This window comes from Carcharhinus amblyrhynchos, chromosome 35 (assembly GCF_965287045.1).
Source record: "Carcharhinus amblyrhynchos chromosome 35, sCarAmb.v2.hapA, whole genome shotgun sequence".
NCBI lineage: Eukaryota > Metazoa > Chordata > Chondrichthyes > Carcharhiniformes > Carcharhinidae > Carcharhinus > Carcharhinus amblyrhynchos.
The window spans coordinates 8,117,777-8,135,268 of NC_137358.1; the positions used below are offsets into that span (position 1 = coordinate 8,117,777).

The window sequence follows — 17,492 nt, forward strand, 5'->3', positions numbered from 1 at the left end:
AATCCCTATGGTGCAGAAGGAAGCCATTTGTCCTATCGAGTCTGCACCAACCACAATCTCACCCAGGCCCTATTGCTGTAACCCCACACATTTACCCTGCTAATCTACCTGATGCTAAGGTCAATTTAGCAAGGTCAATCAACCTAACCCGCACATCTTTGGACTCTTAAGGTTTCAAGACATCATTATTTTGTTTTTCAGGATCAGTTGAATGTATTATGCCAGTCAAACTTTGTATTGTGAAGTTTCTGTAAAACTTCTAGCTGAAATTGTATACAGGTGCAAATGTAACTTGGGTGAAGGCCAACAAGACCGTTGACTATTAAATCATACATCTCTTGAGTTGCCACCTTCAGGAGCAAAGCAAAAGATGCAAGGTAAGGAAAATAAAGTGGGCAGACACAGGATTTGTGTGGCTTTGAATATTTACTTGTTCATTTACTTTGCAAATAACAGATGAAAGCCATGGAGGGAGATGAGGTGCCTTTGGGGATAAATGCTTTCACCCTGATTCCAAACCAGAAATACAGAAGAAGTTGCAGACATCTGCAATCCAAGAAGGATGGCAGCAGGCTGGAAAACATTCACATACAGTATAACTGTGGCTACTTCCAGATAATACCAGTTGAAATCTTTCACAAGGTGTTGTGTTATCTTTCAGGTATATTTATCACCATACATGATCTTAAGAAAATCATTGCACCCCCTCTGCCCCCCCTTCCCTCGATCTCCCTTTTGCTGATCTCCCAATTGCCTTAACTTTCTTCCTATCTCTCAAAATACTGCAATGAAGTTCCAGAGGGCAACCCTCCAGTTACCTCATCCTCGTAGCTGTGTATTGCAGCCTGGGTGGTGATGGTCAACAGTTAATTCGATTTTCAGCAGAGCTTTCTTGTGTTCTCACTCAAAGTCCATGTATGCACAAATGTTTAATCTTGGCCCACTAAATATTAATCGAGAGTGGGGAAACCTAAATTCTTTTTCATTATCGCCTAACCTAGGAGCATTGAGTGCAATTCTAATTTAAGTCCAGACTGTGGGAATCAAACCTGGGATTTTTATGTTCTTTAAGTTCAGTACCACATTGGGTGATTCATTATTGAAAATTACCGTAATGTAGATTAGGTGTCAGTATTATATTTTAACAAGCCATCCCTGCTAAAATAATTTGCAAGTAATGTTTTGGTTTGTTAACGGTAATAATAACTGGTATGATTAAGCCGTTCCATCACTGGTTTTCTTTGCAATATGCTCCTAAAAACTAAAGCTAAGCATTGAAGCACCATTATGAGTTACCCTGTGACATTGTAAAGTCACTGCCTTGTGTAGTATGATATCATACAGATCAAAAGGCCCACATTTGATTATTTGTCTACCCTCAGATTGCTAATCGCAAGGCATGTTCCCATTCCTGATCATTTTTCAATAAGCCCCGCACATGTGTCAATAACAGTCATAGAGCTCTGGAGAGACGGAGAGAGAGAGAGACAGAGACACATCTTGTTTCTTTCAGAACCAGGCAATAACTGCTCGTTTCAAAATTGAAAGGGAAACTATGGACAGAATCTCCCGAAAAAATTCTGAATTGACAAGAAAACTGGTGTAATTCATGATTGTTATATCAGTGGGTGTTCAGAATCTCCCACACTTTGTGCAACACAGAGGTCACAATCATGAATATCATTAAAAGCTGAGGGGGAGGGGCCTATTCACACCAGAGTCTGACAGTTCCAGAACTCTGCGCATATGCGTGGCCCCGATCTGTCAGCCTGCAGTTTGCTGGCTACCTCGATCACTGGCCAGCGCAGGACCCTTCAACACACACACACACCCTCAGGATCAATCACAGCCCACACAAGCATTCCCGGGGCAGCCCCAACACTCCCCCTCCACCCCGTCTTGGAGCACCACCATCTCCAGCCCACCCAACCCCACCCCACCCCAATCCCCAGCAGTGACGTCCCCCCCCACTCTCCCAGTGGGAGGCAGACATCTCCCTGGAAGGCAGAGCCCCCCTCCATCCTGTGACAGACAACCACCAACACCCCCGCCCCCAGGTTTCTCCAGCCGGCCCTGACTACCAGCCTCCTTTCAGCCCTGACCGATACCGATGCAGAATGGCAATGGGATCCCTCACCTCCACCAATCACCCCTTGGCCCTGCCCACAATAAGCCCCACACCTGGCCCTGTCCACAATAGGCCCACTCCTTTCCCTGCCCCTTTGCCCCCAGACCCGTCATCTTGGCAAAGTGCCAGGGGGCATAAGCTGACATTCCCAAAGGGCACCACTTCTCCACTGTCTGACCCTCTGGGGGGGAGGGCCCGATTGCCTCCCCTGGCGGGGTGGGAGATGCTATCAGGCCTGGAGAATTCTGTGCTGGGCCGATAATGACAGTTAAATACATTAAAAACAGATTTAAATGACTTACCTCTCTTCCCGCTGGTTTTCAGCATGGCCCTGACTGCGCTTGCTCTCCGGCTTTGGGAGTCATGCATGCAGCAAAAACACATGCACAAATCCCGCAAAGTGGCCAATGCGATTCTCCCACCCTGACGTGCCAAAAAGCGTGGGTGTTGGGATGGGAGAATCGGGCCCTATGTTTTTCCCTGCAAGCTTAGCTCCTCCTATGAAGCACATGACTCTGTCCCTGTCAATCAACCTAATTAAAACTCTACTGTGAAACTCCATGGAAACTGAATTAAACACAAATGCATTAACTGAGCATAAAACAAACACCTCAAGCACTTACCCTGTTCTCCCAGCTACCAATTTAAAAGATTTCTTAGACAAATTGGCACCTTGTAAAACAGATCTGAATTTTCAACATACCCCTTGCAAGAAACATGATGTACATATATTTCTTAAAGGCACAGTATCATCACACCTCTAAGTGTCTTACAATATGCTAATATGTAGTTGACAGATAACATTAGCATTAGTAGCCGCAAGCTTTCTAACACTGGAATTTGTCAGAGGCTCTGAAGTAAATTGCCCCCTGCCTTTTGTTGCAGGACATGGATAGGTCTGTGCACCTGGTGTGGAGAGAAAAAGACAGAGTGAAAAGTCTTCATGCCCTCCTTAAAAATAATGTATAATTATTTGTATAATAATCAAATAATTATTGTATAATAATCAAACATGGTGCCTTACTTTTTTTTAACCTTGTTTTCTCAGTAACAGACATCAGTGTTCTGAGTATGGCATCAAAAGTGGTTGGCACTCAGATTGTGGGCTATATTGCCACTTCATCTGGAATCAGACGGCTTTTATTGGAAGGATTCCATTCTACTGATATTTCCAAGAAATCAACTGCGATGGAGCACTACAGATCCTTAGGTAACACCTGAATGCAGGATAAGGTACAGATCCACAGGTACAAGCAGCCCCCTGTGCAAATGGAATTCTTTATATGAAGCAGAGATTCACTTTTTGCCAGAAGTATGAAGGAAAAGCTTAGGGGAATTTCTTTTATGCACAAGTGGCTATTGAAGCCAACCCAATCACAATATTTATAGATCCTGAACAAAGAAAAATATAAAAAATCAGAAGAGAGCAGCAAAATGGCACTGTCATGTGTAGCTCCAGTCTGGAATTAGCTAAGGCACAGACACGATGGACAGAAATGCCTCCTGTGTTTAGCTCTGATATATAAGTGCACCTAGTTACATCGGCAAGTTATTTCGTGGTTAGTGTAGGGGGCTTAGATCCAAGGCCAATTCCGCTCTCACACGTAGGCAATTAGCAGGGGCCACACTATGCCAATATCAAGCAGAATTCCTGGCTTTCTTTCCCTTCTCTGCCTTTCTTGTGTGCAGTTAGCAGAAAAACGAATTACATAATATGACCGGGGTGGTATGGTGGAACAGTAGTTAGCACTGCTGCCTCACGGCACCAGGGATTTAGGTTTTATTCCTGGCTTCAATCACTGTCTGTGTGGAGTTTGCACGTTTGCATGTTCTCCTGCTGTCTGTGTGGGCTTCCTCATGGTGCCCAGGTTTCCTCCCACAGTCTAAAAGACGTGCTGGTTAGGATACATTGGCCATGCTAAATTCTCCCTCAGTGTACCCAAACAGGTGCTGGAGTGTGCTGACTAGGGGATTTTCACAGTAACTTCAAAGCAGCATTGATGTAAGCCTACTTGTGACACTAATAAATAAACTTTAAAAAACTTTGAAGCTTCAGAAAGGCCACTGAATATCAGTTAGAAGTGGAGACATCACCCAGTGACACTGAGTTTTAAGGAGGGTCATATGTAGATTGCATAGAATTTACAACACAAACACAAGCCATTTGGCCTATCAAGAGTATGTTGGTGTTCATATTCTGCACATGCTTCTTCATAATATTTACTTCATCCCACCCTAGCTACATAACATTTTAACCCTTTTTCCCTCACATTTTCCCCACTTTCCTTAAATCAATGTATATTATTTATCTCAGTTACTGATATAATAGCGAGTTTCAAATTCTCACCAGTATGTGTAATGACGTTCCTCTTGAATTTCTTACTGGATTTATTAGTGACTATTTAATGGTTTGATCCCTGGCTTTGGACTCCTCATAATTGGAAACATCTTTTTGCCTACTCTATCAAAGCCTGTCACAATTTTAAAGACCTCTTTCAGGTCATTTCAGCTTTCTTCCTGGAGGAAGGAGCCTATTACTGGTGTCATATAATCAGAGAATGGTTACAACACAGAAGGAGACTATTCAGCCCATCAAGTTTGCAGTGGCTCTCGCAACAGCTATTCAGTGGTCCCACTCCCCTGACCTTTCCCCATAACTCTTTATTTCATTTTTAATCTTCAGGAGCTTATTCAATTCCCTTTTGAAAGCCACAATTTAATCTGTTTTTACTATAAGTCCAGGCAGTGCATTCCAGATCCTAACCACACCCTGCGTAGAAAAAATGTTTTCTCATGTTATTTTGCCAAGCTCCTCAAATCTGTGTCCTCAGCTTCTCACCCGTTGTGGCAAAAGGAACGGCTTCTCTTTATCAACTCTGTATAAATGCCAAATGATTTTGAACCCCTCAATCAGACCTCCTCTCAAGCTTCTCTGAGGAGAACAGCACCAGCATCTTCAATCTGTATGTGTCTTCCCTGGTTCCCCCATTCACTAGAGCCCTTCCCGATTTCTGGTGCTCTCAGTTCCTTGAATTATTGCTGCTGTCCATTGGTTAGAGGTGGCACGATGGCACAGTGGGTTAGCACTACTGCCTCACAGCATCAGGGACCTGGGCTCAATTTGTAGCTTGGGTCACTGTCTGTGCGGAAGCCTGCACATTCTCCCTGTGTCTGCTTGGGTTCCTCCAGGTGCTCCGGTTTCCTTTCGCAGCCAGAAAGACGTGCTGGTGTGGTGCATTGGCCATGCTAAATTCTCCTTCAGTGTACCTGAACAGTTGCTAGAGTGTGGTGACTAGGGGATTTTCACAGTAACTTCATTGCAGTGTTAATGTGGGCCTGCTTGTGACACGAATAAAATAAACTTTAAACTTTATTTCCCTTAAAAGAGGTCAGGCCCATTCTCAATTCCTCCATTTGCCAGTATGCCCCCTGCCCCCACCATTCACCACCACTGTTTCTACTCCTTCCAATTCCTCCCACTATATACCGCTGCCCTTCCTTGATTCCTCTGTTTACTGTTGGTCTTCCTTAATTTCCTCCATGTACTGAAGCAAGAGGGACCTAATCTAGCAAACAGTTGCTTCTTCAGCTGAGATCATCTAACTCATCAAAGACTGAAAGTGGATTAGAATTAGCGTTTTGCACTTTGCAGTCATGGACTTCATCCACCTGTGCAGCACGTTATCACAGTTGTAATTTTTGATTTCTCCCACGCAGGTTTGCTGTTTAAAAGATGTACCCTTTTGTTGCCCACTAAAGAGAGACTAAAATTTGTGCAAAACCAATTGTTAAAGGTAAGATAGCATGATTGTAAAGATTTAAAAAATGCAGTTTATAGGATAAACTCAGTATAAATGAAAGTTGATGTCAAAAGAGAAAACACTGGAAAGTCTCAGCAGGTCTGGCAGCAACTGTAAGGAGAGAAAAGAGCTGACGTTTTGAGTTCAGGTGACCCTAAGGACTCAAAATGGACTCTTTTCTCTCCTTACAGATGCTGCCAGACTGCTGAGATTTTCCAGCGTTTTCTCTTTTGGTGTCAGATTCCATTATCCTCAGTAATTTGTTTTTACATAGTTGATGTCAAGTCTGTTGAGCCGTGGCAAAATCTAAAGTGTTCCAGTATAGTTGTTTTAGGTCATGAAATACTGCAGCTTGGGATGAATGACATTGTTGTGCCAAATTTATGCCCTCGCTGACTATGTTGTTTTTGCCAAACAACCCCAAATAGGTCAAGAACATCCAAAAACAACTCCTGGATAAATGCATCTGCATGGTGTGCCTGATTCATATTGACCAAGAGATCCTAGGTTCAATAAAGCCAACTGCAGTAAACCAGTACATTTGGGTTACCAGAGTCTTGCACAGGTGTCCTTATTTTCAAGATGGTAATTGGTATGTTAAGTAAACTGGACAAGCCACATACCCTGTGACTGGCTGTGCTTCCTCTGGCGTATCTTATTTTTCACCTTAACCAGATTTTAGAGCCCTGCCAGCAGGGATGTGATCATTACGTGTAGCTAGGTCATTGTGATCCTGAGGCCCAATTCCATGAAGGGATGGATGTCCAAATCTTGGGAACTGCAATATTGGCAGCCTGTGGGGTGACTGCTGTAGGATCTGAGTGGCTGGGAGATCGTCGCCAAGTTGCTAATGTCCAGCAGATCCCTATCCCTTTGAGGCAACGTGGCACTGCTGCCTCACAGCGCCAGGTTTCCGTGTTCAATTCCCAGCTTGGGTCACCGACTGTGTGGAGTTTGCACATTCTCCCCGTGTCTGCGTGAGTTTCCTCCCACAGTCTGAAAGACGTGCTGGCTAGGTGCATTGACTTGAACAGGCACTGGAGTATGGCGACCAGGGAATTTCACACTAACTTCATTGCAATGTTAATGTCAGCCTTACTTGTGACTAATAAGATAAACTCTAACTTTAACTACAACTGTTAATGTTTGAAATGTTGGGTGGGGAGTTGTTGGCAATTCATTAGTACCTGACACTTAGGGTATGCAGTGGTGTAGTGATATTGTGACTGGACCAATAATCTAGAGATCCAGGGTAATGCTTTGGGGACTGGAAATCCCATCATGACAGACAGACTGAGTGGCCTCCTTCTGCACAGTACAGATTCTATGAGATGGTGATATTTGACTCAGTCGAAATCTGGAATTAATAGTCTAATTATGACTATGAAACCATTGTCGATCGTGGTAAAAACCCATCTGGTTCAATAGTCCTTTAAGGCAGGAAGTCATGGAATCACTACAGTATATTTGGCCTGTTGAGCCTGCACTGACAACATTCTCACCCAGGCCCTATCCCTGTAACCTTGCTACTCTTTCTGACACTAAGGATTAATTTAGCATGACCAATCAACCTAACCCGTACATCTTTGGAATTTGGGAGGAAACAGGAACACTGGAGGAAACCCAGTCAGACATGGAGAAAATGCAAACTCCACACAGACAGTCACCAGAGGCTGGAATGGAACCTGGGTGCCTGGTGTTGTAAGGCAGCAGTGCTAACCATTGTGCCACCTTGCCGCCCAAATCTATCATTCTTATCTGGTCTGGCCTATATGTGACTCCAAATCCACATAAATGTGGTTAATTCTTAAATGTCTTCAGGGTTGGGCAATAAGTGCTGGCTCAGCCAGTGATCTCCAATGACGTCTCTACTTTCTCAGAAGGCTAAGGAAATTTGGCATGTCAGCTATGAATCTCACCAACTTTTACAGATGCACCATAGAAAGCATTCTTTCTGGTTGTATCACAGCTTGGTATGGCTCCTGCTCTGCCTAAAACTGCAAGAAACAACATAAGATTATTCTGTTCTGTCATTTTTCCACTTACTGCCTTGAACCTGGCAGACTGTTTAACCTTTACTTATGCTGTTAGGCCTGCTTGATACTTGGTCTGGACTTTTCTCTTCCCAGGCCATTTTCACACCATTCCCGCTCCTTTCACCTTTTGTCCACCTCCTTGACAACCCCTGAGCTGACCTTTTCTAGAATCCCACTTTTTTGCCTCACCATTACAAACCTGATGGGCGAGAATCCAAACCATTACCTTAGCTAGACGGAAAATGAAGGGCTGTGAGACTAAGAGTTCCCGACCAGCACTCTCAGTTTCATCCGTTCGGAAAGATACTGAGATCTCAATACTTTTTAAATGATTCATGGATTTGCTTTTATGACTTGAATTGGATGTAAATCCCCAAAATTAATTAGTCTTTATGTGAAGAAGGATATCCTGCTATTAGTCCTGAACCTACATTTTGCTAGTTTGAACTTACTCCCTTTGTCTTAGTCTTGCAAGTTAGAGTGATATTCCAGATTTATATTTTCAATTCTTTTAACTTTTATTTACTTACATGTATTCGTTTATTCACGGGATGTAGGCGTTGCTGGCTGAACCAGCATTTGTTGCCTATCCCTACTTGCCCTTGTATTCCAACAAGAAATTCAGGTGAAACTTCCTTACCTAAAGATTGGGAGTTACTTAGAGAACTTGCTATAACATGGAGTAGTTTGTGGAGTAGCATAGATGCATTGAAGGAGAGGCTAAAATAAATACATGTGGGAGAAAGGAGCAGAAAAATGTGCCAATAGGGTTGAATCAGTTTTTTAGTTTATTTATTAGTGTCACAAGTAGGCTTACATTAATACCGCAATTAAGTTACTGTGAAAATTTCCTAGTTGCCACACTCTGGCGTCTGTTTAGGCACACTGAGGCAGAATTTAGCATGGCCAAGGTACCTTACCAGCCCATCTTTGGCCGGTGGGAGGAAACCGGAACACCTGGAGGAAACCCACACAGACGTGTGGAGAATGTGCAGACTCTGCATATATAGTGACCCAAGCTGGGAACTGAACCTGGGTCCCTGGCACTGCGAAGTAGCAGTGCTAACTGCTGTGCCATCATGCCCTTGGGATGAAAGTGTGTGGAATAAACATAGGCATAGATTTGTTGGGCCAAATGGCAGGTTTCTGCGTAATTTATAATTCCATGTATGATCACCTCTCAGTTGTTTCCTGGCTGAAAAGCCCAAATTTCTGCAGTTTTTCAGTTCTTTGACTTCAAAGGCTCTTCTCTACAATACCTGTAACAATTGGATGTGTTTTTGCATCAAGAACTGGATGTAAGACTCAAGGTGCAATCTGCATGGCCAGAGCACTATTCAGACTGCTCAATAATTCCTCTGCTTTTAGTCTACACTTTTGGCTACATCAGCCCATTCCAACATGTTTGCTAAGATCATAATCAAAAGAAAAATGACCAATCCTGAATATCTGAAATAAAAAAGAGGGAAAATTCTGGAAATTCACCGCAGGTCAATCAGCACCTGGAAGGGAAGCAATAGGCTGATGTTTCAATGTGATTCATTATCAGAACAAGGCAACCCCGAATGGGCCCTCACAAAAGGTTATCCAAGATTTTTTTGTTCCAATATCTTCTGCTTGTCTGTTAATATTGCTCTTAAAGATGCCTTCTCCTTCTTTTCCTTCGTCAGAATCCATGCTTTAGGATAGGTGGCTGTACTATGCTTGTACAGTGTTCAGGATTTGCTTGTTTCGGGATATTATTGCAGGTAAGGCTCAGGAAGTCCAATTATAAGTAGTGATGTTATATTAAGGTTTTTAAGGCATTCAAGAAGGAATTGGATTATTACTTGAAAGGGAAGAAAGGAAAAAAAAGGAAATATTTGTAGGTGCATTGCTCATTTGGAGAGCTGGCACAGATACAATGGGCCAAATGTCCTTCTGTGCAGAAAAAGGTCAGTGATTCTGTTAATAGTCGTGTAGCATACTAGTAATATTATAAAAAGTTGTAATGATCTATTGTGGAATAGAGTTCTTCACCATAGAGGGCTGCAGAAGCTGGCCATTAAGTATGTTCAAGGCTGAGATAGACAGACTTTTAATAAGAAAGGGTTATGGGGATAAGGTGGGAAAGTGGAGTTGAGGAGTATCATATCAGATCAGACATGATCTCTTTCAATGGCAGAGCAGACTTGATGGATCGAGTGGCCTACATCTGCACCTACATCTTATGATCTAACTATATTTTCCCAGGTTGTTGTCAAGTGTTTATTTTCCCCTTTTTAAACCGATACCTGTTTTAAAATAAATGTTACAGGTCACAGAAATAATAATAGATTTGTAGATTTGCATCAGTACTTGGAGGGTATGAAATTTGGGTTGAGGAGGCTATGGTTAGACAGTCGTGTGTAGATTGTGAAAGGTGTAATAGGGCCAAATGACTTTTATGTTTTTGCCATACCCTTGGATAACTTTGAAGGGATTGTGGCATTAGTGTACCTTTAAGAAAGTTTTTTTAAAAATCATGATTTCTGCAAATCAGCCTCAGCTGATATCATTATTGTTGTTGAGCGGATTATGAGATGTCTTTTTATTGCATCTTAAGTGGCTTGGATGGGAGTTGTTTGTTTTTACTTTGGGATTTTTTTTATAACCCTGCATTGTTAGGAGGAAAAGATACTGGTTGGCAGGTCAGGTGACAGAAGTTCTTTCATTTTCAGTTCTGAGCTATAGTTTAATTTTAGAAGGGACAGCAAGCTAAAAAGATGTGTCTTCCCTCTCTCCCTGTTGTTTTGGAAATTTTGCTGGTTATCTGAAAGAAAGGTCTTATCTTCCCGCAGTAAAGATTCTGCAGTTGGTGGCTTGACTAGAGAGTCTCTCCCTGGGATTCTGAGGAGCTGTTTTGACTTTAACTCGTTCTGAATGAATCCAGAGGACTGCAGACTTCAGCCAAAGGATTCAGTTTCCAGTGTCACATGAGCAATAGTCTTTGCTGCGTTGAACTTGTTTAAAGGGTTTTGTTTAAAGGGCCTTTGGTTTTGATCAGAACACATTAGATGTAGTTATTCAGGGTTTTACATTATAGCGGTTAATTTATTTCTTGTTTGTAATTGATAAAAGTTCTTGCTAATTTCCTTAAATAAACTTTGTTCGAGAAAAGCTCCCTAGTGGGTCATGTGAATCATACCCGAAACATGCTTACCCTAGCCAAATTTAAGATGCAAAATGTATGATCCAAGCAGGCTCCATAAAACAATTTGGAGTTTCTGAGTTAAACTATAACAGGATGCCTATGCTCACAGTGCAACTCATTCCTTCTTGGATGTGGATGGTATTGGAAAGACTGGCAATTATTGCTCATCCCTAGTGCCCCGAGATGATGGTGGTGAGCTGCCTTCTTGTACCACTGATATTGATTTGATATAACTGAGTGTCCTGATAAGCCTCTTTCAGAGCTGTTAAAAATTAGTTGTTTTGGTGTGAAACCAGAGTTAGGCCAGACAGTCAGGTTTCCTTTCCTTTCCTTCAGGGTAATTCCTATAAATTACTTGCAGTGGGACTTCTAAGTGATCCCTAGCACATTGTTCGGGGTACTTTTTGGTTATGACCATATGGGGACTAAAGATCTGAGCCATTATTTTCCATTTCCCACCTGCAACCATTTTATATCTTTCCTAACATCGATGCCATCTTTTGGCATTTAATTGGGCAGTTTTTATTTTGATTCTTACCTATTCGACTCATATGTGAGGGCATAATTTGAGCAGAAGTGAATGAGGGGGACTTAACCTGTGCACTCTCCAGGATGCTTATAGAGGCATATTTTTGGAGAAGTAAGCCAGGATTTTACTGTCCCACCCGCTCCGGGAATCGGAGCGGGCGAGGGCGCACCACGGAAAGACCTGTTGATCTCCGGTGAGATTTTACGGTATCGGATCAAGTAAAATCCCGCTCATAATCCTTCACCTGTATTGTGGAATTGTGAGAATTGTGATGGGAAGAACACAATCAAGTGAGTTAAGGGATGGGAAAAAAAAGATTCTATATTTGCTTTGCCTTGTAATGTATATTTTTTTCGGTCTTCCTGCAGACTCTTATAGCAGGCTGGGATGAGCTGGAGTGCCATCGTGTGTTTAACTTTCTGAATGAAAGTGCAAATCTGCCACGGAAAATGCAAAGTGTGGTATGCAGTAGACCAGGTAAATTACAATGCAGCCGACAAGGCCATTGAGTGTAAACATATTGCAAAACATGGAAATTGATAGAAGTGAAATCTTAACTAAGAGCAATTTATGTTTAAGAGAAATGCCTTTGAAAAATTACCAAGCCTGACAATGTTCTGGAGTTGAGAGAAAATATTAGAGATTCAACCATTAGCAGCAATTTGCTTCAGTGAACATGTCATTCCGGCTCTGTCTGTTAATTCAGCACCCATGCAATGCTGGGATCAGCAATTCTTTGAGGCCAGAAGCCCCAGTGAAGTCATCAAAAGCAATCACTGTTTAAATAAAAATAACACGTGCAGACATTTGATGACTCAGTGAATAAATGCACTCTTGATATGGTACTAAGCCATACAAACCAACAAAGTCTCAGGTTGATTTCTGCTGTATGGCTGAAGAGTTGGCCTCTAGCTGGGCTGGCAGTTGACTTCATCATCCCCTGGGTTGCGAAGGAAGAAAATCTGCCATTGTTCCTCCTCCTGATCATTTTCTAGTGACCTGAGGTTCCCTATATGTTAAATAGCCTGGCAACACTTTCATGCAAGGCTCACACATGAAGAATTGACATTTGGGCAAAATTTCAGAGTGCGGCCAGCACTAATGAGAGGAATGCACTTCAAGAAGAGAATATATGCATGTATACAAAGTGAACAGGGCAATAAGTTCCATACGCAACTTCTGTAACTAATTGATTTGTAATAAGGAAACTGATGGTTGATTTCTTTTTAAGACAGATGCGCAATCAAATGGGACTCACAGTCCAGTTCCTAAAATGCTAATAATAGTGAGCTGTAGATTTTCCAATCGCAATAGCTTAATGATCGTGGTCATTGAAGTAAAACAAATGGCTCTATAAGGTCTGAAAATAAAAAAGTTATTATCAGTGGTAAAATAAATTAGTAACAAACCTAGGCTTAACACCCTTAAAAACTTTTTAAAAAACTTTAAACTTTCATGGCTGATCATTGAATTGTGTTCCACCGTAAGGGTGTGCCACTGTGTGGGCATTAGCACTACTGCCTCACATCGCCAGGAACCTGGGTTCGATTCCCGGTTTGGGTCACCGTTTGTGCGAAGTCTGCACGTTCTCCCCATGTCTGCGTGGGTTTCCTCCGGGTGTTCTGGTTTCCTCCCACAGCCCGAAAGACGTGCAAAGACGTTCTCTCTCAGTGTACCCAAAAAGGCGCTGGAGTGTGGCAACTGGGGGATTTTCACAATAACTTCATTCCAATGTTAATGTAAGACTACTTCTGACACTGATCAATAAATAAAACTTTTAAAACTTCAAATAAGTTTTTTTCGGTTGCAGCACTTAATTTTTGCCACCAGAGGCTGCTGCGGTATAATGTAAAATTATTTAGTTTGCCAGATGACTTAAAAGTTGAAATTCTCAGCGCTGCCTCCTTTTTGAGGGTATAACATATCAGCCCTGATCATATAACTGCATGGAAGAGCCCAAGCTGTGGGGTTCCTTAGAGCACTGATGTGCTATGCGATGGTCTGATGGGATTGGAGTTTGCATTCCCCTGAGTTCTCACATGGTGCGTTCTCATCCCCATCCCACGGCTGATGGGACACCAGTGGGTTGTCATTTAGAGTGGAGTTCAGATTTTTCTCCAAGCACCAAGTAGGTGGACACAAAAGATCCAGTGGCACAGTTTCAAAAAAAATAAAACCCTGGGGGGTTCTCCTGTATTCTGATCAATATTTATCCCTCAACCAACACCTAAAAACAGATGAGTTGGTCATGATTGTATTGTTTGTAGGAATTTGCTGTGTGCAAATTGGCTCCAACATTTCCTGCATTCCAACAGCAGCTACACTTCCTAAAATTTGTGCAACAAGTGGTTAGAATTTGAAATGCACTCCCTGAGAATGTGGCGGATGCAGATTTGATTGTGCTTTAAAAAAAAAATTTGAATAGAAAATACTTGCAGGGGAAAAGGTGGAAAATGGGACTAGCTGAGTTGCTTCTGTGGAGAGCCTGCCCAGACAGGATGGGTCGAGTGACCACCTTCTGTGCTGTAACCATTCTCTGACTGAAGGTGGGAGGTCACACGACACCAGGTTATGGTCCAATAACAAGCTTTCGGAGTGCTGCTCCTTCGTTAGATGAAGCATCATTCCACAATTGAATGATACTTGATTGTCTCGAGGTTGTGAAAGGTGTTATATAAATGCAAGTCTTTTTTAACCTGTTCACCATCTTCTCGACTGTGTGCAATCCAATTTTCTAATTGTGCCCAATGAAAATAGAACTCATGTGGCCTTGGACAGAGGAAGGGAATTTATTCCTGGGAGACAGCAAAGCACTCTGTCCACATAGAAACTCTTTTGTGTGTTTTAGAAGCTCCAAAGACAAGCAGCAGTTTAAATGTGTTCTTAAGATGTCCTCACTGTATTTTGGATCTGCCTGTGCAACATCTTTTTCCTTGCCGAGAAGGCATTAAATCGGTCAGGCAACTTGCTCTCAGGCTTGTGCCAATGCTGTTCTTGAGCTGATTGTTAAAAGGTGAGGACAAGGCAACCAGGGAGTTCATCCAATTTTCTCCTGGGGTAGGGGTGGGGGTGGGGGGTGGAGGGGCAGTGCCTCGTGTCTGCTCTGTATCTTGGCCACCAGCATATCCCTGCAATAGCAACTGACAAATGTAAGGAAAGACAGTTATTTACCTTCAGCCGACCAATCTGTCACAAAACACATTAGAGCAATCTAACACCGTGCTGTGTGCTTTTGTTGATGAAGTTTTAACAAGGCAACATAAATTTTGCAGTGTTATGGAGCAAAAACGTACTCAGTCAAGGTTAAGGAAAGGTCATCCCTTGTTAACTTGAAAGAATCTGTGCCTGTATTCTATAGCGTTATTTTGTCTGCTTATTGGCACTTGGATATGACATTACTGTATTCTTTCGATCACCATTTTCAATTTCAAAAAAAGATCTACCAGCAATTTCTCCAGCACCAGGACTCCCAGAGCTTGATTGGCATTTAAAAATCACGTTGCAGCCCTGCTGCTTTGTCATTTCCAAGGGCCATAGTTCTGGACCTGGACATGAAAATCACTGTCCTGGAAGTCATCTTGGGATCCCAATGCAAGGGCTGGCAAGGGGAGGGAACAGAAACCCCATGCTGCAAATTAATAGCCCCTTAAACTCCTTAAGGATGCACAGGTTAGGTGGATTGGCCCTGGCAAATTGCCCCTTAGTTTCTCAAGGTATGCATGTTAGGTTAGATTGGTCAGCAATGGTAAATGTGTGGGGTTATAGGGATAGTGCAAGGTGGTGTGTCTGGGAAAGATAGTTTGTCAGAGAGTCGGTGCAGGCTTGATGGGCTGAATGGCTCCCTTATGCACTGTAGGGATTCTATAATGACTCTTTTCGATGATAAGGAGCTTGATAAGTGTCTTGCTTGGTGCAAAATTGAATCTTAAACATTATTTCAGTGAATCTGGGTGGCATGATGGCACAATGATTACTTCACAGCGTCAGGGACCTGACCGATTCCCAGCTTGGCTCACAGTGTGTGCGGAATCTGCACGTTCTCCCTGTGTCTGCATGGGTTTCCATGGGGTATTTCAGTTTCCTCCCACAGTCTAAAAGATATGCTGGTTAGATGTATTGGCCATACTAAAAAAATCTCCCTCAGTGTACCCAAACCCCCACTGGAGTGTGGCGACTAGGGGATTTTCACAGTAACTTCATTGCACTGTTAATGTGACAATAAATAAGTAAAAACTTAAATGTTGGTATATAGTTGTCAGATTGGCCACAGATCCAATTAAAGTTTATCTATTCTTGCTTTTACCTGTTTTTTCTGAGACCTGCTCATGCAAATATGAGAACTAGAGGCCTCTTTCAGCCTCATCAATTCTGTTGGCCAAGTGAGGAACTGCCTGCTCTCTTTGACAGCACCTAAAATGATGCCACCTGCATTTACCACTGATCCCTGGCTGGCAGCCCCCACCATTTATGCTGAGTTCAGCTCCTGGCTATATCAGCCTTTCAAATTTTAAAGGTTAGCATTGCAAATCTGATATTGTTGAGAAATAGGGTTGTGCAATTATAAGGTTTATCAGATTGTTATGTTTTGGGACTGTGCCTTTAGCATGGAGGAGGTCATATGGTCTGTTCTGTAGTCTACTTGACAACGGGCTTGGGTGAGGGGGCTGTAAAAGATTGTTGGAAGGCCCAGATTGTTTTACTGGGAAGAAGATGCAAGGTATTTACACTTGGAGACAATGCCAACCGCCTGTATGTAAACAATGAGTGATTTTGAGTCTCAAAGGCCCAGAAAGGTGTTGAGAATGTCATGTTGTAAACAGTATGCTTTAAATGGCACGTTTACTTCCAAGGATAGGTAATAGTAATTTCTACCTGGTTACAAGGCCCACATGATTCCTTTTGCCATAATGATGGGCTTGGAGAAGGGGATGGTCTAAAATATCCCTGAGAACTTAAAGACAAGGTTAATTTGCATAATTTGGGAGAGGGAGAGCAGCTGTAAACAGCATGACACTGTGGTTCGCCATGCAGGAGGGAGCTCATGCTCAGATTAAAAAGATTGAATCCCGGATGACTTAAAAGGAGGTTGGAAGACTTGCCTCATTTGTGGTAGAAGAATTTCTGGAGGACAGCAAAAGGTTTGTTGCGAAAGGCAGTTCTGAGATGAAATATTTTCAAGTTGAAAAAGGAAACAAATAAAAGTAAAGCCTCAGGAGCTAAAAATCAAAGAACAAAGAAAAGTACAGCACAGGAACAGGCCTTTTGGCCCTCCAAGCCTGCACCGATCATGATGCCTGCCTAAACTAAAACTATGCACTCATGGAGTCCATATCCTTTCAATCCCATCCTGTTCATGTATTTGTCTAGTTGCCCCTTAAATACTGCAATACCATCTCCCCAGGTAGTGCATTCCAGATATTCACCATCCTCTGTGTAAAAAAAACTTGCCTCGCACATCTCCTCTAAACTTTTCCCCACACACCTTAAACCTATGTCCCCTAGTACTTGACTTTTCTAGGAAACAGCATCTGACAATCCACTCTGTTTTAGACCTCTATTAGGTCACCCCTCAACCTCCGTCATCCCAGTGAGAACAAACGAAATTTATCCAACCTCTCCTCATAGCTAATATCCTCCAGTTCAGGCAACATTCTGGTAAATCTCTTCTGTACCCTCTCCAAAACATTCACACCCTTCTGGTAGTGTGGCAATCAGAATTATACACAATTCTGGACTGATTCCAAGAGAACCGAATGTCTACTTAAAGGCTGGTATACTTAAAGTATATCTGTGAAGTATGTTTTCAGTCGTGCTAATAGAAAAAGGG

The 17,492-nt window shown here is 42.5% G+C and overlaps 1 protein-coding gene across 1 annotated transcript in view; it reads left to right on the plus strand.

The window, feature by feature from the left end:
- Window positions 1-456: 456 nt before the first annotated feature.
- LOC145361746 (F-box only protein 47-like) overlaps window positions 457-17,492 on the plus strand; it is a 35,207-nt gene continuing 18,171 nt past the window's right edge. Inside the window, exons 1-5 of the mRNA XM_080217680.1 lie at window positions 457-661; window positions 3,177-3,338; window positions 5,846-5,922; window positions 9,635-9,712; window positions 12,034-12,142. Coding sequence (XP_080073806.1) covers window positions 457-661; window positions 3,177-3,338; window positions 5,846-5,922; window positions 9,635-9,712; window positions 12,034-12,142 — 631 coding nt within the window. The remainder of the gene's footprint in view (window positions 662-3,176; window positions 3,339-5,845; window positions 5,923-9,634; window positions 9,713-12,033; window positions 12,143-17,492) is intronic.